This window comes from Schistocerca americana, chromosome 2, assembly GCF_021461395.2.
Source record: "Schistocerca americana isolate TAMUIC-IGC-003095 chromosome 2, iqSchAmer2.1, whole genome shotgun sequence".
Lineage (NCBI taxonomy): Eukaryota > Metazoa > Arthropoda > Insecta > Orthoptera > Acrididae > Schistocerca > Schistocerca americana.
In genome coordinates, this window is record NC_060120.1 from 448,413,348 (window position 1) to 448,438,740 (window position 25,393).

The 25,393-nt window shown below is 43.3% G+C and overlaps 1 protein-coding gene across 3 annotated transcripts in view; it reads right to left on the reverse strand.

Annotated features, from left to right (window-relative positions):
* Positions 1-21,307, reverse strand: part of LOC124595676 (myosin heavy chain, non-muscle) — a 280,898-nt gene extending 259,591 nt beyond the window's left edge. For 2 of the 3 annotated variants that reach the window (XM_047134535.1, XM_047134534.1), the window contains exon 1: positions 20,760-21,305. In XM_047134535.1, the coding sequence (XP_046990491.1) occupies positions 20,760-21,116 (357 nt within the window). In that variant the 5' untranslated portion in view covers positions 21,117-21,305. Of the gene's footprint in view, positions 1-20,759 lie in introns of all 3 variants that reach the window. The other variant, XM_047134536.1, reaches the window with a different exon arrangement.
* Between the last annotated feature and the right edge of the window lie 4,086 nt (positions 21,308-25,393).

Genomic DNA, 25,393 nt, shown 5'->3' on the forward strand with positions numbered 1-25,393 from the left:
AGGTGTGCCAACACCGCCACTTGTCACTGTCAGTTCCGTAATGGAATTATACTGAAGACACGACTCACACGTCGCGAACGGAAGATGCCAGCATGAGTGAAACCTGAAGTATATTACAATTTGGCTGCTACACCCGCGCCCGGCGGGCCCAGTAGAGCATACTACACAGAATTGTTTTTTAATTACTTGAAACATGCAAGAGTTAGTCACACGTAACATTAAAGCTTCATGCTTCACTTCCTGTCTGCAATTACAGTCTCTGACATGCAACACGTCCGCAGACGCGTAAACGTTGAGAGACTGACAGGATAAACTCTTAAGTCGGCACGTAATAGGTGGCTACTGGGGTACACAAAGAGTGTCATACTACCTTAGCCGTAGACAAAAATCACTGCCGATAAAACAATTACGTATCGTTTACAAGGACAAGATATGCGGGAAAGCGAATGTGAGGTCTGGAGGGAGCGTAGGGCGCAGTGGCAAAGCAGGAATGGGCGCTCTGCGAGGCATGTCCGGATGCCTCAGCGACGAAGCTTTCCTCACAACAGACGCGGGAATGTGCAACGAATCGCGCTCAGACAATTTTTGTCAATCGGCTTTCCAGGGAAGGTCAAAATTCCATTCAGTCAACGTTCTCAATACGGGCTCTTCTGCGTGGAGACAAGGGTAGATGCCTTTCTTTACCATTATATTAACAAATACGGTTTTTAAGATTCAGTACCGCTATCCTGTGGAACTGCCACTGAAGCAAGAGCTTCGCTGAAATAGCCTTTCTCGTCGTTTTTTTCTTTATCAGATAATCTGTGGCAATTTATTTAGGCGGTCTTCAATACATATCTGCTGCCTGCATGTAACTGCTCTCTGCACAGCCTGTCCTATGTTGGACTCTGTCCATGCCATTACCAAGCAATTAGTGGAATGAAAGCATACTGTCATCTACAGCGTACATGAACAATTCCTTCAGGAAAGTGCTAAAGTAGAAGGAAAGGACACCAAAGACAGAACTACCTTCGCTGTAGGAGGGACGTGGTACAAGGAACCAATCTGGTCATTGGACGTCTACACCCATACATCGCAAGCCGCCTTACGGCGTATGGCGCAGAGAAGACATACTTATGTACCACTAACAGCATCTCTTCTCTCCACTCTCCCTCCTCCTCCCCCCCAATTCTCCGCTCGATTCGCAAATGGGATGCACGATTGACGGCAAGGCTCCATATGAGCTCTATTTTTTTCCGATTTTCTCGTCCTGGTCGTTTCGCAAGACTTTTGCGAAACTATTATGCTACCGTCTGTTCTAGGAATATACGCTCCCTGATTCTGAACAATACGCCTTCTCTGTGATACAGAATCTCTCTTTCGTGGTATTTGCCACCAAGTTGGTTAAGCATCTCCGTAACGGGCTCGCGCTTGCTAAACAATCCGCTGACGAAACACTCTGATCTTCATATTATCTCCTGTCTTTTCTATTAATCCATCCTACGGAGAGCACCAGACTCACGAGTAACGCTAAAGAATCTGTCGAATGAGTTTTATGAACCTATTTCTTTCTTGGATGACTTAAATTTCCTGAAGATTCGTCAGAACACCTAAATCGTGACGGTCGGGCGGTTACTTTACCGGTATCCTTGTGGATAATAGTTCAGTACCCTAACCAATACGCCACTTCGCTCTGTGAAGGGTAGATGGAGGAGGAGAGCTCTTGCTTTACGTGAGTAAAGTCTGTAGAAGAAGTAGTCTAGTGCAGTGCCATGGCTGCCCTGTTCGTTGGTGGAAGGTATGCGCTTCAAGGACGCCTCCAGTACGTAACTCCGACAAAACGTGCTGTCAGACATGGCGCTGGGATCAGGGAGACCGAGGGAGGCGTGATCCGGGAGCAGAGCTGCCCGCGGCCAAGTAGGTCGCGCAGCATTTCCTTAGCGGGCGGGGAAAGCGAGGGCCCCTTATGCAAACGCGCCGCCGCCTTCAACTAGAACGGGATGGCCCAACTGTCCCAATATGGCCGCGTCCTGCGCCGTTGCACAAGGCGCGCCCTGTGCCGCGTGAGGCCAGACCGCACCGAAAAGAACGGAACAGAACGTGCCTGTCTCAATGAGGCCCACCCGTGGCTAGCGTGCAGGCTCTAGCAGCATTCCCCAACACGGCGCACACCTCGCAGTACACACACGCGCTCCCTAGTAGCTGCCGTTGAAACTTCTGCGACGACAACGGTTGTCACTTCTGCCGCAAGGTCATTTTCTCTTCAGCTGCCGCCGTAGACAGTCTGCTTTGCCGAACTGTTTCACACAATTTTACATTAAGCTGTCTACGCAAATAGCTATTGGAGACGTACCACAAGAAATAGTAACAGGCGTTAAATACCTAGGAATAACCACAAGGACTACTAGAAGTGGAATGCTCATACAAAACTAATCGTAGGGAAATTGGATGCCAGGCCGAGAATTATTGGAAGAATCTTAAGGAAATTTAACTCGAAGACGAAAGAAGTGTCTCACGGAACACATGTTGGAACGATTCTTGAGTAGCTACATCGCTCTGGAACCCTTACGAAGTTGGATTAATGTAAGAGAGGATGCAACAAGAGCGGCGCATCTGGTCACGCCGCCGTTTAGTCGGTGAGAGCGTTACACAGATGCTCAACAAACTACAGCCACAAACGCTACAAGGGAGTTTACAGAGAAAGTTCCAGGAAGAGTCGTGCAAAGCACAGGGTGTCCCACTCAAAACTCCCTGATTTCAAAGACTCAGGGAAAAGAACCACAGCAGATACGACAGTGAAAAATGCACCACGTTGTAGAGCGTCTCAAAGAATTTATTTATCACCAATACACCTCCACATGTGAACCATTTGTATCGCGAAGAATAGAGTGTCTGTATTCAATTTCTTGCCAAGTTTTTTGTAACATTTCCTCAGTTATAGTTGCAATCGCATTAGTGATACGATGTCGCAACGTAGTAATATCGTTCACTTTGGTCGCATACACGCGGTCCTTCACGAGTCCCCGCATGAAGAAATCAAGTGGCGTAATGTCGGATGAACGTAGTGGCCACGCAATGGGTCCTACGCGTCCGATCCAACGATTGGAAAATTTTCTAGCCAGGAAATTGCGAACAGCCCTTGACCAAAGCGGTGGAGCTGCATCTTATTGAAAAATGATGTTGAGTTGCAAGTATTATCTGCGTGTACACAAACTGCTCCAACATGCCCAGATACATTGACCCATTCACTGTTTGTTCCGCAAAGAAGAACGGTCCAACAATCCTGTCGTGCATTAGCCCACACCAGACATTTAATTTAGGGCTATTACGAACATGTTCAATGACAACGTGCGGATTTTCGGAACCCCAAATCCGAACATTTTGCCTATTAACCCTTCCTGATAGATGAAATGTTGCCTCATCTGAGAATAAAGATCTTTCCAGGAAGCTGGCATCCGTATAATACGCTGCAGCATATCCGCAGCAAATTGTCGTCGGCGTGGTTTGTCGTTCGGCGTCAGATGTTGCAGAATTTGCACTTTGTAAGCACACATACAAAGACGCTGGTGAACTACACGATGCAATGTTGATCGAGGTACACCAAGTTGCCTAGATGCTTGAAGAATTGACTTACGTGGACTACTGAGAAACGTTTGTCTGATGTCCTACACTGTCTCTTCTGAAACTCCGTAGCGTGCATCACCAAAATGTTTCATAACACTTCCTGTAACCCGAAGCTTCCTATATATAGGTCTTAGAACTGTCAGAGGGGGAAAAAATTGAAGCTGTTTATTACTCTGGAGCAGAATGAAGTAGGATACACAAGTCAACACGTGATTACTACAGGTGTGTACAGATGCATATCAAGTCACTTCAGGTCGCGAGAAAATGCAGGTATTGCTGATAGTGTTTTGTGATGCTACGGTTTCTCTTATAACTGTTCCCTTTTTTCATCATCGCTATTAAGAGTAACAGGATTTTCAAATATGTTTCTGCATTGATTGTGAAGTAATAATACCAACCAAGTGAACATATCCTCAACATACAGAGTAAATGAACGTGAAAAATCACACTAAAAACATTTTCCAGTCTGCACCGCATACCAAATTTTCTCTTTCGTTTCTTTTTCCGCATCACGACAGCAAATGTGGACAAAACAAACGAATGGTCGTCGTCCGAGCTCCGGATATTCAAAGCACAAATTTATGGCTGTGCAGGAGGCGAAGGGGTTTTGTTCATGGTTGTACAAAATTGCTGGTCACGTATGTTCCTCAAATTTTCAGTTACGTGCGTAGACAACTTAACCCTACAGTGGTCAGCTGTTAATGGTCGCTACTTTGGCGTTTTCAATCGTCCTGATGCTGTAAATGCACACAGTCCGCAGCAGTGGGCACTCCCTCATGACTGACTCAAACGCCAGTGAAGTGACCATTAAAAGCTGTCATGAGCAGTGAAAATCATGCGCCGCAAGGTTTAATATGAAAGTGCAAATTAGAAGAACGTGCAGGTACGCAGTAAATATAAAATCCAACATGATATAGTGCCGTGGAAGCCGAAAAAGTTAAAAGCTTTGCTAAGGGCGACACGATAACTAGAAACATTATTGCCCCGTTGAAAGGAACTTCCAAGAGCCTGCGTCGGCCAAGCCGCAGAGGGCTGGCCATAATTCTACGCAAAAAAATTTTCGCACTTCTATATCTACATGACTACTCTAAAATTCACACTTATTGCTTGGCAAGGGTTCTCAGAATCACTTCCTGAGTTTTATCGACCATCCCGCTCTCTAATAGCATGTGGCAAAAATAAATATCCAAACCCTTCCGTGCGACCTGTCATATCTCTCTCTCTCTCTCTCTCTCTCTCTCTCTCTCTCTCTCTCTCTCTCTCTCTCTCTCTCTCGCTTTATTTTTACAATGGTCATTTCTCCCTATGTAGGTTGGCGTCAACAAAATATCTTCTCGTTCAGAGGAGAAAGCTGATGAGCGAAATTTCATGAAAAGATCTCGACGCAATGAAAAACATTCTTTGAACACTGCCCTCTGCACAGCAATACCCTAATAGAGGACGGACAAGTGTACTGTACGCAGTCAGTTTAGTAGATCTGTTTCTTTTTTGTTCGCCTTCCTCACATTTTGCGATGGTACCAGTTTCAGCTGTTCGTGGCTGTAATCTCCAGGTATGTAGTTGAATCGGCAACCTTTACATTTCTGTTATTTATCGTATAATCTAAATCTACCCATGCAGAGAACATCACATTGTTTACTGTTCGGGGTCAACTGCCATTTTTCGCGCAACAGATACCTTGTACAAGCCATTTTGGACTTCGTTTAAATGTTCCAGTACCCTTACTAGAAGTTGAACTACAGCATGATCTACAAACTATTCAAGAGGGCTGCTCAGATTGTCTCTAAATCTCTTGAATTTCTTAAGGACATCGAGGACCTTTAACATTTTCTTTGGGAACCCCAGACACCACTTGACAGCAAAATTGGAATGAAGAAGTACCATGTGAGAGCAGATTCATCAGTAAGCCCTGTCTATTTTCCCGTAAAATTTAGACTTCAACGAGTACGACGTGGAGGGTACTTCTGAAACAGCAATTACAGAGCTGTCGTAAGCAGTGTGTGCAAGTGATTCTATACCATGTGTTCAGTTCTGTCAGTAAATTATGTTGAATATGGCTCTGAGCACTATGGGACTCAACTGCTGAGGTCATTAGTCCCCTAGAACTTAGAACTAGCCGGCCGCGGTGGTCTTGCGGTTCTAGGCGCTGCAGTCCGGAACCGCGTGACTGCTACGGTCGCAGGTTCGAATCCTGCCTCGGGCATGGATGTGTGTGATGTCCTTAGGTTAGTTAGGTTTAAGTAGTTCTAAGTTCTAGGGGACTGATGACCTAAGATGTTAAGTCCCATAGTGCTCAGAGCCATTTGAACCAACTTAGAACTAGTTAAACCTAACTAACCTAAGGACATCACAAACATCCATGCCCGAGGCAGGATTCGAACCTGCGACCGTAGCGGTCTTGCGGTTCCAGACTGCAGCGCCTTTAACCGCACGGCCACTTCGGCCGGCTATGTTGAATATGCATTGAGACTGGCGGACATTACTTCGAACGGATGCTATGAGCTGCTCCCTCCAGTTTTCCACTTAAAAGTAAACTCTGTGCACGGCGGAGGGTAATTCGTACCACAATTGAGGGTGGGGTGGGGGCTAGGATGGGGGTGTAAAAGTGGCGTCGCCTCCTTACTATCTGTAATCTCTCTCGTCTTCCCCTTATTGCCATTAATCGAGATATAAGACTTGATTTGCGGTTGGACAGCTAATTCAGCTGTGACATCACTGAAAGCAGGCAGGCCGAAGTCCGGTAGTAACGGCCTTACGGAATACCAGCGGTGCGACGCTGACCCTCGTACTTCTGCCAGACGTCAGTTGAATGGCGAAACGTGTAAACATTTGCATTCCAACGCCTTGTGCCCAGTGAAGAAAGTGCAACGAAATAACGGCCGGACGAACGAGCGGAGCGCGGAATCCGCTGAGGTCTGCCGGGTGAGCCTGACGTGGCCGCGGAGGCGCTGACGTCACCGCGCACTGTACAAACAGCGCCGCACCCAGCCAGGGGGCCGGCGTAACCAGACACCCGACACATCACCACCCACCCTCCCTCCAGCTCACGTGTACAGCCGAGTGCCCGATACTGCAGCTTACTGAATTCTGTAGCATCGAAATATCTCCAGCTGCTAAGTCTTTGTAGAAGCCGCCCGACTTAAGTGGAGGAGATGGTTAAGTGAATGTGTCAGCAGGCACTGTTCTGCAGAGATACCAAAATCGTGATAAGGACGGACGTCAAGCGACCAAAAGTTATACAGATATGATCCATTACATCCATTATTCCGCTTAGAGACTAGCGAAGTTCATCACGTATGGAGAGACGCATTTCGACCACTTTATTAAGTTCCAATAACGATTAGTGAAGCGACCAGAAGAAAGATGGTGGTGGTATTTACGGAGTGCACAACTCTGGCTATCAATGCCCTTGCTATGTTATGAACGAATGAACGATTATTAAAAATTAAGTTAAGCACGTAGTTTTCCGTGATGATGCTCTCGGATAAGTGCTTGACAAATTATATTATGGAGACGTCACAAAATCAGGGAACTTCATTGTGCTACAAGAGGTTCCGTTGATGTATGTTAGTAGCGATGCTGATTCCGTTCCACGGTAAGTTAATTCTGCTTATTTTCCTGCAGCCTTTCAGCATGCAGCGCACGTTTTCCAAGTACCACTAGGGGTGTAGTGGCTGCGTCGGTTGCATTAGTAGTTGCTGCACATGCTGTTCTCAACCAGCTTCGTTCATCAAATACAAAAGTATGTTTGGCAAATTCCGTATTGCCGTCCACAGGCTCTGAAACGTCCGATTACGCTTTATGAAACGGAAGTATTATCCCACCCATGTACCTGCTATACAGCTTTGCGTCGCTAAAGAAGCTACAGAGGTCAGAAGATGCTGGAAATTCCACCGCAATGTGGAAATGAAAGCTACAGAGAAGTACGCTGTTATCTACCAGCTACTGGAAACAGCATCGCTACTATTGTTTTACTAACAGGAATTCTTTACAGACGAATGGAAAAACTGGTAGAAGCCGACCTCGGGGAAGATCAGTTTGGATTCCGTAGAAATGTTGGAACACGTGAGGCAATACTAACCTTATGACTTATCTTAGAAGAAAGATTAAGGAAAGGCAAACCTACGTTTCTAGTATTTGTAGACTCAGAGAAAGCTTTTGACAATGTTGACTGGAATACTTTCTTTCAAATTCTAAAGGTGGCAGGGGTAAAATACAGAGTGCGAAAGGCTATTTACAATTTGTGCACAAACCAGATGGCAGTTATGAGTCGAGAGACGTGAAAGAAAAGCAGTGGTTGGGAAGGGAGTGAGACTGGGTTGTAGCCTATCCCCGATTTTATTCAATCTGTATATTGAGCAAGCAATAAAGGAAACAAAAGAAAAGTTCGGAGTAGGTATTAAAACCCAGGGAGAAGAAATAAAAACTTTGAGGTTTGCCGATGACACTGTAATTTTGTCAGAGACAGCTAAGGACTTGGAAGAGCAGTTGAACGGAATGGACAGTGTCTTGAAAGGAGGGTATATAATGAACATCAACAAAAGCAAAACGAGGATAATGGAATGTAGTCGAAATAAATCAGGTGATGCTGTGGGAGTTAGATTAGGAAATGAGACACTTGAAGTAGTGAAGGAGTTTTGTTATTTGGGGAGCAAAATAACTGATGATGGTCGAAGTAGAGAGGATATAAAATGGCAAGGAAAGCGTTTTTGAAGAAGAGAAATTTGTTAACATCGAGTATAGATTTAAGTGTCTGGAAGTCGTTTCTGAAAGTATTTGTATGGAGTGTAGCCATGTATGGAAGTGAAACATGGACGATAAATAGTATGGACAAGAAGAGAATAGAAGCTTTCGAAATGTGGTGCTACAGAAGAATGCTGAAGATAAGGTGGGTAGATCACGTAACTAATGAGGAGGTATTGAGTAGGATTGGGGAGAAGAGAAGTTTGTGGCACAACTTGACTAGAAGAAGGGATCGGTTGGTAGGACATGTTTTGAGGCATCAAGGGATCACAAATTTAGCGTTGGAGGGCAGCGTGGAGGGTAAAAATCGCAGAGGGAGACAAAGAGATGAATACAATAAGCAGATTCAGAAGGATGTAAACTGCAGTAGGTACTGCGAGATGAAGAAGCTTGCACAGGATAGAGTAGCATGGAGGACTGCATCAAACCAGTCTCAGGACTGAAGACCACAACAACATATACAAAAGTACCAGATGGCCTAGTAGTGCCATAGTTAACTCTTTAACGATAACGGAGGAAGTCGTTGACAGTTCTGAGTGCACAAATAAATCACATGATAAGAAAACCGAGCAACATTTATTCAAGAAATAAGTTTCCCTTTCCTGTATCACATAAGGTTGAGTCAGGAATTGGCACCAGTGTGAGATTGCCGTCTGCCGCCCACAGAACTGTGGCTGTGGACAGCAATTTACATCACCTGAATGGCGCCTGACGGATGGAGACCACATCGCGGGGTTATTTGTTACCCACATTGCGTAGCACGGTCCAATACTAAACCTCCAAAATCCGTCTGTGATATGTTTTGATGAAGGAGTAACTCGATTTCATTGTGTCTGCTGTATTTGTATCATTTCTAGAAATCATCTCTAACCCTAAAACTCATTAGTTTGAGAAAGACGACAGAAAATTGTCTAAGTTTACCCAAAGAGTTAAAGCAGTCTCTCTCACTATTCCTCGTTGTTTACGCATATTATACTGTTTTATTGACGGCTGGCGGTGACGGTTTAGTGAAGAGTACTTCTCGGGAGTGGAGTCGCTGGCGCCAAGACAAACATCCGCTTCATTTTTGGCGCGAGTCTCTTCTGCTCTCCCCCCCCTCCACCAGACCTAGCACTCCAGCCCCAAGGTTCCAGCGGCCAGAGGACGGAGACGGGCGCGATGTCAGGTGCGACGGACTGTCAACTCTCCACGCTCGCCAGGCACCAACATCTCTCAACCAGCCATCGGGATGGAACCACTCGCCAGATACACGACTGTCCTCACTTACCCTGAATGTACAACGATGTAAAGTTACCTGTCTGGAGAAGAGCTACGATTGTCTAACAGACCTGAAGAGGTACTAACTCGCTTATTTGCTGTTGCAGCCTGCGGTCGTACTGCGAAACAAAGTATACTTTACTCAATATCAATTTCTAGCTAACTATTGTTCTGTGTGTTTACACATGTAAATGGTATAATGTGGTAGTTACATTAAATATTTCGGTGTCTTCCGTCTTCTTCTTCTTACTTCGTTTCGACCATGTGTGGACAACGTTATTTCAGTCGCGTATTTCTGAGGTATAGCTTGCACCTAATACTGTCTTATTAGTTTCCTGGTAGATGATTTTTCTTTCTTCAGCCCATGTATTGCCAGATTTCAGCTTCGGGTCATCTTGAAAATGCTAGTAAAATCCAATTAAGTCACAGTCTCTGTTTTCATTTGTGGTAACTGTGAACCACGGCGAACCATGACTCTTTGTTTATTTGTCTAGAATATACGTAAAATTCACTTGGTCAGTGCATTTAGGCTCATTTGTATTCTGTGCCCATGCTTGTTGTCAATAGTAATACTCATAAAACATTTTTCAAGCCAAAATTTATTTGATACTGCACTGAGTGAGTTGTTCAGGAGTACGATACACGACAGTCGTTATGAAATACATTCGCAGTTGCGAATATGGACAACCATCAACTATATAATGAATGACAAGAAAATTTGTGCCCAACCGGGACTCTAACCCGGATCTCCCGCTTATGGTGAGCGGTCGCCGAACCACTACGGTATCCGAGCACGACTCACGGCCAGACCCAAACCTGCGTCAACAACCTGCACTCTTACATCCATTATGTGCATTCCCGTACAATGTCTGAACAATGGTAGTAACTATGGAAAAAATAGTTTAAGAAACGCTCTTCTTGCAAACGTAAATTTTTATTTGAAAAAAGTGTTTCTCCAAAACGGTACTTACTTCAGACATTCCTCGTACTATGCTTACTACTGTAACACCAAAAGAACTATTCACTAACATCTTTATTTAATGACTCTCCTTTGTTGGTAGACTGTGCTCCTGCAATAGTGGAGCTAACTGCCTATCAGCTCCAACCTCCCCACCATAGCTCCATCCCCGCGGCTCATGGAAACTACACGGAGTATTCCTCCACAATGTAGTTTCGTAACTACACAGCACAGCGCCACAGTCACGGACTGTGATCTCTGAAACCTTCGGTCTGTGCTTGATGCAGTTGCACAGGACTGATCTGTAGAGTTAGTTGTTTAAATGGCCACGCAATTTCATAGTAGTTGGCCGGCGGGGACATAAGCTGCTGATTTTATACACACTGACGATTGTTTGACTTTGCCTCTTGCTATTTTCTGTCACAGACAACTCATTTCCCGCCACCCTCACCATCCGCTCTGGTTCTGATTCACTTAATGCAGCCTCGGTTTGGATGAAGCTTCCTTTTGCTTCTTCATGACAACTAGAATGGGCAGCGACGGCCGATGTTGGTGGTAACTGTGGGATTACGGAAAGGGTGTAGTAGTGGTGGCCGGGGAGGGGCCCGCCGCTATCTTGGGTGCAGGGCGGCGCGCCGCTGCGCGCTATGCCGCCTAAAAATACAGCCGGCGCCCAGAACGACGCCAGTCGCCACTGTCTGCCCGCACTCACCTGCTGCAACCACCCTACATGCCTGGCCACCTGCTGCGCAACTCTAAGAGAGGATGCAATCCAGCAGCATGTTTTTCCATTTAAAGTCTATCTCCGCCTCGTTCTTCACAGGTGACAAAAATCATGGGACGCCTCCTAATGACGTGTTTCCTCAGCGTAATGCAGCAGCTCGTCGAGGCATGGACTCAACAAGTCGTATGGCAGTCCTCTGCACAAATATTCAGCCAAGCTGCTTCTACAACCATCCATAATTGCAACAGTGTTGCCGGTGCAGAACTTTGAGCACGAACTGACCTCTCGATTATGTCCCATAAATGTTCGATGGGAATCAAGTCGAGCTATCTGGTCGGCCAAATCATTCACTCGAATTGTCCACAATGTTCTTCTAACCAACCTCGAACAATTGCGTTGCGGCGACATGGCGTATCGTCATAAAAATTCCATCGTTGTTTGGGAACGCTGAGTACATGAATGGTTGCAAATTGTCTCCAAGCAGCCGAATAATCATTTCCAGTCAATGATCGGTTCAGTTGAACCAGAGAACCCAGTCCATTCCATGTAAACACAGCCCACGCTATTATCGAACCGCCACCAGTATGCACAGCACTTTGTTGAACGGGTTCATGGCTTCGTGGGGCCTGCGACACAATCGAACCCTACCATCACCTCTTACAAACTGAAATCTTTACTGCTCTGACCAGGCCACGGTTATCCAGTCGTCTAGGGCCCAACCGATATGGTCACGAGCCAAGGAGCGGCTCTACGGGCGAGGTCGTGCTGTTAGAAAAAGCATTCGCATCGGCCGTCTGCTGCCTTAGACAATTAACACCAAGTTTCGCGGCACTGTCCTGAATTCCCAAATTGATTTCTGCGGTAATTTCCCGCAGTGCTGCTTGTCTGTTAGCACTGACAACTTACGTAAACGCCGCTGTTCTAAGTGAAGGACGTCGGCCACTGCGTTGTCCGTGGTGAGAGGTAATACCTGAAATTTGATAAATTCGGCCATCTTGACACAGTGGGTCACGAATATCTAATTGTCCAACGATTTCCGAACTCGAATTCCCATGCGTCTAGCTCCAACTACCAATCTGAAGTCTTAATTCTCGTCGTGCGGTCACAAACACGTCGGAAACCGTTTCACATAAATCATCCGAGTACAAATGGTATGTCCGCCAGTGCACTGCTCTTTTCTATCTTGTGTACGCCATACTACCGCCAGCTATAAATGAGCATATCACTATCCAATGATCTTTACCATGTCAATATATATCATGAGAATAATTTGATATTGAGAAACCAAACTTGCTGCGACCGTCATCCTGCACAATATGCTGTAATTAATCTTTCACAATCGAAGCCATGATGTCTTAGGAGTCGTTGATCACTGACAGCGCATTTCAGCCTTTATTGAAGTGTTCCAACAACGTCTATGGTTATCGATGCCATAGATGCCTTGCCCCGAGTGCCGTTAACCGGTGTTATCTGTGGCCAAGGAGGAAGTACGGCAGCGTCTCGTGCTGAGTCTCAGCGAGCAATCTGCCTGAGAAACGAGGAAGTGAACGCACTGTCTGCTGGAGTGGGTCGGCGTGCGTACCGCAGTCACGGAGGTGCGACCGCTGAGCGACGTGGGCAGGCTGGCTGTCTGCTTCCCTTTCTATCTACCGTGTACGTCTAGATGCTGTGCCAGTCCCGTTCTGGTAAGGATGGATGCGTAAGTGCTTAGCTGTTTTTGCAAGTTGATAAATAGTCGCCACGCCAGTGCCTCCTGGAACTTAAGTTATCGGCTGTTGACAGAGCTTCACCGTACATGGCAGATACCATTTAGCTTTACTGCTGTAGGGTGGTACGGCAGTGTGTCGACGGGTACCTAAATTACGGTTCCTCCGTGTTTGAGTGAAGCTGTTTGGCAGACATCGTTGATCAGCGTTTGGGTGACGTCGCTTAGTCGACACTTGGCCATTAGTGTGGTTGTCACTGTCTCTTCCGTCATATTAGTATCATTCGCTGGGTTGAGTTAATGCTGCCGCCTCACGCGAGCTTGTGCCCTTGTTAAACTACGTATGCTAATGCATTAGTCTCTAGTATAAGTGAGAGGTAGGTTTTGAATACCAAGATTGTCTCTTAGTCGTCCCCTGTTATAAAATTACTGTTAAGTTCGCTTGTCTTTTGCTTACCTTTGCCTGTAACTGTGTTTCTTAAGTGCTGTAAAGGGCTGTGGTGCTTTATTGACAAATTAATTTGTGAACCTTGCCACTATTTGATTCCTTTTAAATATTTGCTGCACCGATAGCGCCGAGATTCTGCAGAAGGTGCTTTGACATATGTGAAAGCTATTGATCTAATGTTGCAACCATTTCATTGTTTAAGGTTCACTGTGACAGTCGCGCCAAGGTTATATGAAATGTTCAACCTCTGCCAAGCTAAATGATCTACATTCAATAGGTATCTTTTTAGTGTTCCGTGTCTAACAATTGCGAAGTATCTGTAAATGTCTTTCGTGAGTTTTAAGGAAGAAGTACTACTGATTACGAAGTTGCTGTTACTGAACTTTTAATTATTTGTCATAACGTTCCTTATTCTGAAATTGATCATCAGCATACACTTCTGTTATCACTTCTGGTGAACGACTGTTCCTTAATAGTGAATATATGTGGCCGTGTGTTGTTTTTCTATGACGTGCCAGAAAGATTACAGCCAAATATTTACTTCCAGTTGTAAAATGAAAGATTTTCCTTATTGCCACATGTGATGAAATATACCTGGAGATTAAACTGTTATGATCAGATATTGTGAAATCGCTCTTACAATGAAGTGAGATGTTCAGATATCGTTTTTATTAATAAACGATGAGCTGATATTTGTCCACTAAACCACCAGTACGCTCTACTCCCACACACCCTTGCTCCATATAAGCACATTCATCTTGCAATAGTTCTTACAAAATTATGTCATTCAATAAGTCTACCGGAATATCTTTCAGCCTTTGTTTCATTTACTATTCCCATTTCCTCATGACATCACTTTAACATTTCTCATAGTTTGGCATCGCATTCTAAACTTCTTTCAAAAATGAGCTTTGCAGCGCTAGGTATTAACTAACTTCCTAATGTTCACATTCATAACCTCATAGATTGCTCTTCTTAACTTTTGTTCCCTTCTTCAGTTTTCCTAGCTGGGCCTGAAAGTGATCAATATATTATGGAGAAGGCAGTTATAAAAAAGTATGGGGCCCAGAAGGTAAGTTTTCATTATTTTCATTTTTGTCTCACGACTGATCTTTGCCTGGTATTCCCAGCTTTCCCAGACGTGATATCAAATGTCCCACAAACCATTCTCTGGTTAGGACGTACCTTATAGTTCTTTACTCGCCTCTTCTTTCTCTGACGTCTTCACTATGTACTTAATGTTTACTGTCCTTAAATACGGCCGCATTACAAACCATTCTAATTTTTTCTCTCGTTTATCCATGATCCACGCTACATTTCCATTCATTTTTGTGCTTCAGACGTTCACTTCCGGAAAATTCATCGCCGACAATGATATCAGAGGATCTCCATTGTTGAAAAACGTTATGCTTGCGCCAGTTTGCTTCCCAGGCAGAAGAATCTTTTAGCTTCTTGTACTACTTGTATCGCTAGTAATTTTGATTTAACCGAGACGAGATCCTTTTCTACTACTGATCATCACCTCTCTTTGTTAAGGATGAACTATATTATTAGGAACTCAGCGTACTGTCCGTATCATTTTACACGTTTCACGTCTTTCAAGTTTAGTAGGAGAGGCCTTTATTGTGCCGGACAACGAAATCTGGCACACCGCTGTGCATCGACCAAGGGAGAAACCGCTCGTTTTGAAGTAGGGTGATATTACGCATGCTATCAATTCAACAAGCAGTTCTTAAGCACCATATGACCATTTATTAATGAACACGTAATACTTCCCTGACGATTATTCGAGGCTTGAAAAATGTGGACGCAGCACAAATTTATACGAGATTAAAATCAAATTCTAATTGTTGGATCACGGACACAACTTCGCCTGATGTGGCAACAAATTTCATGAGCTCCGTCATTTCAAGTCTTCCCACTCCGCCTGATCTTTAACGATTACATTTCCATTTGAAGCTTCTAGACGCAGTGTGAAAGCGACAGCGATGCCGGTGGTCGCCTGTTTCGCATCATTTTCTACTCCTAAGTCGAGTCGATGGTTCTATACTCATAGCTAACACCTTACTACAAAACGGTGACGCATCACCAAAACTGACTTGCCAATGCAAGCTTTCAGTGTCACTCTAATTAACCAGCCAGAGCACCAACTTGACTCCCAAGGAACATCGCACCCAGTCTCCAGCCAGTAATCTAGTCAAACGGTGACTAAATTAATAATTCAACGTATGTTGGCAACATTATTTAGTCAAGTAGCAAGTAAAATGGTTTACTGGTTCCAATGCTAGTAAGATGGACAGCATTTTTTTTTTATTTATCTTACTCCAACTCTTTCACCAATGACGTGCCAGTAGATCGGTGTGAAGATGGGTTAGTAACATGCTTCAGTCTTCTTTATCTCTTAGTTCACCTAAGTGGATACGTGGAGTGTGGACCACCTATGGTCAACTACATTACTACTAACATAGTATTGCTTGTGGAACGCGAGATGTTCCCAATAGAAAAATAAATCTCTACCATAGTAGCAATCAGTTACTTTTCATTTACACTCAAATTTTTTAACATTGTACTACGACGGACTTAGCAAACTTCTCCGACTAATGCAGGAGCAGATGATTTCCAGAGTCAAACGAGGTATATTTATGATTTTTCTTACCTAAGAATTTCGGTTAGTTGGATTTTTACCTCTTGTTTTTTCTAACAGAAAACTGAAGCAAACTTTCCAGCATTCTCACTGAGGAAGAATACTGTTTGTCACTTCAACTGCGTGTCATTTAGGAAGCACATTGTATGCAACATGCAAATATCTTTGACCAATCCCTTTTCCTTTCTAATATTCCCAATTTCTTCTTTCGCCTCAGACAAGAGAAGGATTATGATCTATTACTTCATTCGTCTTCGCTCTCCGTATCATCTTGCAAGTTAAAACTATGCCTGACTGGGAATCCATTTCGTGCCCTGAGACTTGTACAATAAGTAACTTCCACCATGCACACTAATCTTCAGAATTAATTAAGCATGAGGACATTGTGCAAGATTTTTTGACTGTAAATCAGAAACAAATGCGAAAAAGAGGAGATTAGCGTCCCGTCGACAACGAGGTCATTAGAGACGGAGCAAAAGCTCGGATCAGGGAAGGATGAGGAAGAAAACAGGCCGTGCCCTTTGAAAGGAACCATCCCGGCATATGCCTGAGGTGATTGAGGAAAGTCACGGAAAACCGAAATCTGGATGGCCGGACGCGGGTTTAAACCGTCTTCCTCTCGAATGCGAGTCCAAAATGCGAGAAAGAACCTACGGACAGTTTCAGAGTCCAACATGATTTGATACTGTGGATGAGACGTGGGTTCACAGAGTAACGGCAGAAACCATCCAGCACTCACACAAAGGGGCGTACACCGACAGGCCTGCACCAGCGGACGAAACGTCTACTCCAAAGTTCATTACTAATTCATTGTTTCTTGGGTTGTGAAAGACATTCACATTATGACTTTGCGAAAGCCAAAAAATGAAAACTACTTCTGCGCTTATTAAACTCATGATTATTTAGCTATAGAAAAATAAATCCTTTTATCACGAAAAAACGACTAAGGCGTTTTAGTAAGCGGGTATGATGCAATAACTATTTCACTAACCACCTTATTCACCCCTATTCGACTTCTAAAGAAATGTGTCGCTAGAAAATATTTCTAGTTCAAGAAAGCGCTTCTGATACTGGCATGTGCATCGGGTATCACAGTCTCTCTCCACTCATCATACAATACACACATGACCGCACACAATACGTCAATTGCGATGACCTACGCTCTACAGATATACTACTAAAGACACGGCTCACACGCCGCGAGTAAGGCCACTGAAAGACAACCTATCCCTACTTGGTAGCTGAAACTACACATAGGGGTCTCCCAACCAGCAATGCCATAAGAGTTGTTTAAGGTATTTTGCAGACCTTCCAAAGTCCCGTTAGAGAGATGGAAAACAGTCGTTAAAAAACCGCTGGAAAAATAAAGACAGACCTTCAATGACAGATTAAAAACTTATGACAATGCTTCTTCAGTTAATTTTGTGCTTGAGTGTGGTAGTGGACCACTCCACCGGCTGTGTTGACTGACTCTGTAGCGTGGCCGAGCTATGTTAGCCTGGAAGAACAAAACGAGTGTGAACGCGAATCAAAGAATGTGGTAACAGACCTACTGTACGGTAGCCTATTGCCTAAGTTGGCGTCACATTTAATGAATCTTGCCATACATAATGCAATTTTCGTTGTAAAAACTGCAAGGTAAATTAAAATAACAATAACTGGTAATGGGCAAGCCTCCGACTAGTAATTTGATGCATACTAGAACATACATAGCATGAACACGAAAAATGAAAGGCGGGGAGTGGATCTCCTGTATAACTATTACCCATATTTTATATAATAGCAATAAGCAAGGAACAGTTGATGTAAAAAAAGTCGTGTAGGAGACAGAATCGTCATTGCCTAATCGCGCAACGGCTGGTCGCGAGGCGGGACGGCGTTCAAGCCGGCGATGACTCGGCTGCCGCCAAATTACGGCGCGCCACTAACTCAATTACGCGGGGCACGGCAATGCCTGCGCGCCATGCTATTTGGCCCGCGCCGCCAAACGAGCGTCTAGTCGGCTACTCGTTTCGCCCGCAGTCGAGAGCAGAGACTCGAGGCACGGTCGGCCGCGCCCACGGGCCTGCTGATGGCTCGTCCCGGACCAGGGGCGCTGACAACGCGCAACAGGCCTAAGGTCGTCCCCGCACCGGCAGCGTGCTCGCCTTTCCCCCTGGATCACAACGCTCGCACTTCATCACTGGGCGCTTTGCAGACTGGCAACCACGTACTGCTGTCCTGTCCTAATCGTGTACTCCTACACGGCAGTAGTAAAAGTTATTCCAACACCAGGCTCTGATGTCTCCATAAGCTTTATCCCATTACCCAGAACAGAAACAACGTACGTGTCCAACGTTACTTGTGCTCGTGAATGACCCATTGACAAATTAATTAAAACTACATCATATTCTGTTAACAGTTTTGCCTCTATAAAACCGCACAACCACGCTCGATTTTTCCCCTCCTAAATCCAGCCTTGAAAATACGCGCGAAAGAGAGGAACGCTCACACTACATAACTAACTTAAAAGTTACGTAAATTCTCCGACAGTCAATTACACCACTAAGGAATCAACGTAACAGCACCTTGAATATGATTTCTTTGGTATTATTATATTAGGCTCTGTAGTAAATAGCAAAGATCACAAGAACATCGAACAGCTGCAGTGCGCTAACAATTTTTACCGGACAATTTCACAGTTGAAAGTCACAACCAGTGCCGAGTTCTACACAAGAATATGAAAAGCCAATCATATAATATTGAGGAGAGCCGAATTCTACCTTCCGTCTCGAGCCGTACTTTCGCTTCCCCATATCATTCGGTGGAAACAATGAAGGCAACCTAATCATTTAGCAAATTCTATTGGAAACAATGTAATGCTATTATCAGCACAGATACTGGCAGCACACACACAGTGCCAGGATAGGCAGTTATAGCAACTTAAGTACAAAACCTACCCACGTCTGCAGATGACAGCGATCACATCTTCATCAAGTACGTTTTAGATAAGCTTCAATAACCAGAACGTAGTTTATAAAACTCTGAAACTTGGGGCAATATTCCTCATATTTTTATGTCACCATAGGTGGTTGGTAATCGTTCCACTAACTGAACAAAAATCTATACATAATATAGTAAGATGCCCCTTTAAGAATCATCAGCTTCCTCCTACCAAAATCTTTATAATGACAGATCAGAATCAAAATAAACATGAGTCATTCATTTCAGTGGGCAGTCAGATACTACCGTATAATTCAGCGCACGAACTCTACGATTTTGTGAAATTTAACTATTTACATGCATTGGTAAATGTAGTCTTTTCAAAACTGAACACTCGAACCTTTACTACGCTGCTGTTTTTACTGTCTAGTGATCTTACGAGCAAAACAATTTTACATCATTAAGCTGCCTACAGAAGCTTCTGCCTAGCTGGCAGGTTGTAAAAGTTGCTTATAATCCATACACAATGTAAGTACCAGATCACAGACAGGCAATATCCCTCAGTACAGCGTAAAATAAATGCTACTGTTTACTTTTGTCTACTATTACACAACTTTAGAAACTAAGCATGTAGCAGTCCCTGAAATACATCAAACATGAAAAAGGTGGTTAGCTGCAACTTAAATCACTGTCCTCTTAAAGTACGGCACAATAAAGGTAGGCATTCAAGATCTGCTGTAAATCATCTGTGAGACACGCGCCTTTGAGGAAACCTCTATAAATAAGAACGCTGGAGTATTTATTTAATTCCTTTAGAAATAAAGTGGCATACACTAGAGCAAAGTGTGTGTTGTTGCATCTATTCTTAAAAAACAATGGGCTACCTAACATTAGCCTTCGCTACTGACCACTATATTAATCTCATTCAGCTTACAATACATAAACAAATGAGGGGAGAGCAGCTAGATGTCGCCAATGTTCATCCTATGCCACCAATAACTTTTGTTTTTAATATTATATGAGTCGTGCAAATGTTTAAAGACTATGTTAAATACTTAACTTAGCAATAAATACAGTATTCAACAACAGAAATCTTGTCTTACGACGGCAGAAGTTATTGTCATAAATTTGTATGGAGATAAAATTTTAATCAGGATGCTTCGATATTGCACATCTCTGCTGCAAAGAAATTATATATACTATGAAGTAAACATTATTATGTCTGTAAACATAGAATCTGCCGTTTGTGCAGTTGGAGACGCAAAAAACTATTTCCTTGTCCATCAGGATCTAAGACATGATTGTCTTCTCACGTCATCTATCAAAGCACGAGATACATTCAGGTAATTTTGCCAGCTGGATAATTCATTTGTAATCTATACTTTTTATACATTTTAGACAAAAATAAAGGTTAGTGTCTGCGAATAAGAATGAAGTGAGATTATGTTCCATCTGCACAAATATTCCAAGATTGCAGACTATAATGAAAACAGAGCACGTTTTTGAATTCGAAAATTGGCGTTTTATCAAATCCTAAACAGGTGCATATGGAGCCTGCTCCACAGGTACAACTTTACAGCTTCGTGGGAATTGTTATTTGAAACCCAGTCACTACTTATTGTGCTATACCGAAGTATATAGCAATGCCCTTGCCGTCTTTTATCAAAGATAACAAATTAATACTGATGTTTATGATGTCTTAAAAAACTGGAGGGCAATAATAGCTGTAGTTAAAGGCAAAATGTTAGTACTTACATAAATGAGGCCGGAATAGTATCTGTCCTTCAGGTTGTGCAGCACTGATGCTTCGTTCAGACAGGTTAATTCTGCCATATCCTCAACCTTGTCGAATTTGGGAGGATTCATCTTCTGAATGTCATCCTTCGCTACCAAGACACGTTTACCGGTGTCTTGTATTTCCACTTCAACTTCGTCGCCTCTCTCCCCTTTTATGCCAGCAGCAACAAAACCGTGCGTTTCGTGAGGAACCCATACTAATCTTTTTTGCGTCCATTCTGCTTGTGTTGCTGGATCATTGAACATATTTCTATCAACAGACAGGTATTTCAATTCCGGGTCCGACCGGTCTAGCTTCGTATCACTGTCCGCCATGTTTGTGTTTTCTCGAGTAAATTGCTACGTGTAATGCTGAAAAACACGATCCACACGCACTAAAGATGTTTAACACAATAGTTTTGCAGATAAACTGTTTTCTACGTCGACTGAAATCACAAAAACCACAGCATGCGACAGTCAATGGGTCCACCCAACCTCACTGCTTGACAGTTTGAAGGCGAATGCACAACTAACTATGACTCTCCTCTGAGGCCGACGCCCGGACTGTAACTCCCTTACCGACCGCTGCAAGCGCTACTGCTTAGGCGGCAGCTCCTGCCTTATGGAGAGTCTTTGTTCAAATACGGAAAATTGTTATCTACGTGTAAGCCCGTCAGTAGTGGGTCGCTTTCACTACCACACCTTTTATGAGAGATCTGAGACAAGATAATCAGGAGAGGGGAGGTCTCATACTGCTGAAAGTACGCTATTTTTCCCTGTAACGGCCATGCACGTACAAGTAACGTTTTTATTCTAACGGTAATCAACGTGTACTTCGCTCTTTTTCTATCTGCAGTTAGCTGTTGCGTTATTCACGTTTTTATTTCAGTCTGAAACCTGAAAAATACACTAAGTTGTCTCGTAACTATCTTTTACACTGGCAGTTACTCTGATTCCAAAGGGATTTTAACAACGATAAATTACATATACTAACGGTATCTTCCAGGTTTTCAACACGATAGTTAATTTAGACAGTAAAAATTGGAGTTTTAGTTGTGCTTTTGCACAGATATCCTTCGTACTATTTGACTAGCAATACGGTTTCATAATCACACTTAAATTAGAGTCTTCTTTCATCTCCACTGAAGATGTTCTTAAAAAAAGAAAGTACTTTAAAGAAAATGTTAACTCAGTAAAAAAGTATCCCTGTTAAGTGTAGAAATTCCGTGACCGGCAGATAAATGGCTGTGCAAGCTGCTGTGCATCATGTGATTATGTCGTAATTGATATCCTGTGTTTTATCTTCCGATAAGACATACAGCATTCTGAGTTTGAAGCGCACATAACATACAGTGAAGCACACATAATACTAAGTACAGCAAGCTGGTTAAAACCCAAAGTTGACAGTAGTGAGTTTTTTGGAGAAAATTTAAGCGTATGCCGTGGGAATAGACTAACGGTAAATGGAGGTAGCGTATTTGTCGCAATAGGCACTCTCAAATGTACAGATATAGAAACTGAAGCAACAAGCGAGACTTTTTGGGCAAGATTCAGTATCAGGGTTGCGGATAAAATTATAATTGTATCCTTTTATCGATAACCAGACACACCTCCTGATGTAACCGAAAACTTCAGAGAAAACCACAGTTCGGTAGTACGTTTACATCATCCAATCGCACTATAATTGTCGGAGGAAACTTTAATCGCCCAGCAATTAAATGTGATAACTGCAGTTCTGTTAGTGGTGGGTGTGGCAAGACATCATGCGAAACATTACTAAATGGCTTGCCTGAAAACTACCTAGAACAGATGTTTCGGAATCTCACCGATGATAGAAATAATTTATATCCAATGACGACAAATAGATGTGACCTATTTGAGGATATCGGCATCGAAGCTGGCATCAGTGACCATGTGGCAGTTGTACCTAAGTACAAAGGGCAACCACATCAAACAGAAAAATGCATATGTTCGGTGAACTAGGTAAAGAAGCAGTAGTGGCATGCCTCAATGAGGAAATTGAAACTTTTAGCTCACGACTGGAAGATGTAGAGGAACAGCGGCTCAAGTTTTTTTTTTTTTTTAAAGTTACCATTTTTCTTGAAAGAAAAACACGTGGCTGCACAATATTTTTTCATTTTTCTGGGATCAAGGAGTGGAGAGGGGGGGGGGGGGGGGGAGGAGGAGTCTTCCCCTTATCCCTGGGCTTGGGCGCACATGTACTCAATAGAACAGTTATAGGTGGGATGGACACTCCGCCGTATACAATCACTGCAAAGAAACTCTTTGAAATGAGACTGCTGCGTAAAAGGTATATGAGAAAGCAGACGACTACAGATAGAGAGGAGTCGAATGAAACGCGTTCCGTTGCAAGAGCAATGCTTGAAGCTTTCAGCGACTACAGTGGCAGAATATTCTCGAAACGTCTTTTACAAAACCCAAAGAAATTCTGGTGTCTGTAAAGGCTATTAATAGCACCGAACTCAGTGTTCAGCTACTCAGGGCCGAGACATAAATGAAACTGAGGGTAGCAAAGCAAAAGCATAAATTCTCAACACTTTTTTTCAAATGTTCCATTACAAGGAGAAATAAAGAAGTATTGCCACAGTCCAATTCTCATACCATTGCAAAGATTAGCGAAGTAGATAGTAGTGTCGGTGGCGTCGACAAACAGCTGAAATCGTTATAACTGTACAAATCCTCACGCCCCGATAGAAACTCTTATCAGATTCTATACTGAATTCGTGGCTAAATTAGCCCCTCCCCCCTTTCTTTAAACCATGATCGACTGTAGATCCCTCGAACAAAAAACCGTATCCAATAGTCCGCAGTAAACTTTAGCCACACTCGTCCACAGGAAGGATAGCGTAAGTCATCCACAAAACTACAGTCCATTCTTGAAACCAATATGTTGTGGCATCTTAGAACGTATTCTGAGCTCAAATTTAATGAGTGAGATACGCTGAAGAGAATGGCCACCTCAATCCCAATTAGCATGGGATCCGGAAACATCGATCATGTGAAACTCAACTCGTACTTTACCCACACGACATACTGAAAGCCATGGCAAGGCAGTGAGGTAGACGCAGTATTCTTCGAGTTCCAAAAAAGCGTTTGACTCGGTATCGCATCCGCGCTTATTATCAGAAGTACAACCGTATGGGTTACCAAGCGAAACTGTGACTAGATTTTTTTTTTTTTTTTTTTTTTTTTTTTTTTGTGGTAGGGAATACAAAGCACGTTATTTTGAATGAAGAGTCATCGTCGGATTAAAAGTAACTTCAGGTGGGCCGCAAAAAAGTTTGTTGAGAGACTTGGTGTTCACTTCGTATGCTAATGATTTTGCAGACAATATTATGCTGTGCTGGTACTGCGAACGGCTGAAAGCAAGGGGAAACTACAGCCGTAATTTTTCCCGAGGGCATGCAGCTTTACTGTACGGTTAAATGATGATAGCGTCCTCTTGGGTAAAATATTCCGGAGGTAAAATAGTCCCCCATTCGGATCTCCGGGCGGGGACTACTCAAGAGGATGTCATTATCAGGAGAAAGAAAACTGGCGTTCTACGGATCGGAGCGTGGAATCTCAGATCCCTTAATCGGGCAGGTAGGTTAGAAAATTTTAAAAGGGAAATGGATAGGTTAAAGTTAGATATAGTGGGAATTAGTGAAGTTCGGTGGCAGGAGGGACAAGACTTCTGGTCAGGTGACTACAGGGTTATAAAAGCAAAATCAAATAGGGGTAATGCAGGAGTAGGTTTAATAATGAATAGGAAAATAGGAATGCGGGTAAGCTACTACAAACAGCATAGTGAACGCATTATTGTGGCCAAGATAGATATGAAGCCCACGCCTACCACAGTAATACAAGTTTATACGCCGACCAGCTCTGCAGATGACGAAGAAATTGAAGAAATGTATGATGAAATCAAAGATATTATACAGATAGTGAAGGGAGACGAAAATTTAATAGTCATGGGTGACTGGAATTCGTCAGTAGGAAAAGGGAGAGAAGGAATCGTAGTAGGTGAATATGGATTGGGGGTAAGAAATGAAAGAGAAAGCCGTCTGGTAGAATTTTGCACAAAACACAACATAATCATAGCTAACACTTGGTTCAAGAATAATAAAAGAAGGTTGTATACATGGAAGAAGCCTGTAGATACTACAAGGTATCAGATAGATCACATAATGGTAAGAGAGAGATTTAGGAACTAGGTTTTAAATTGTAAGACATTTCCAGGGGCAGATGTGGACTCTGACCACAATCTATTTGTTATGAACTGTAGATTAAAACTGAAGAAACTGCAAAAAGGTGGTAATTTAAGGAGATGGGATCTGGATAAACTGACTAAAGCAGATGTTGTACAGGGTTTCGGGGAGAGCATAAGGGAACAATTGAACAGGAGGGGGGAAAGAAATACAGTAGAAGAAGAATGGGTATCTCTGAGGGATGAAGTAGTGAAGGCAGCAGAGGATCAAGTAGGTAAAAAGACGACGGCTAGTAGAAATCCTTGGGTAACAGAAGAAATATTGAATTTAATTGATGAAAGGAGAAAATATAAAAATGCAGTAAATGAAGCAGGCAAAAACGAATACAAACGTCTCAAAAAT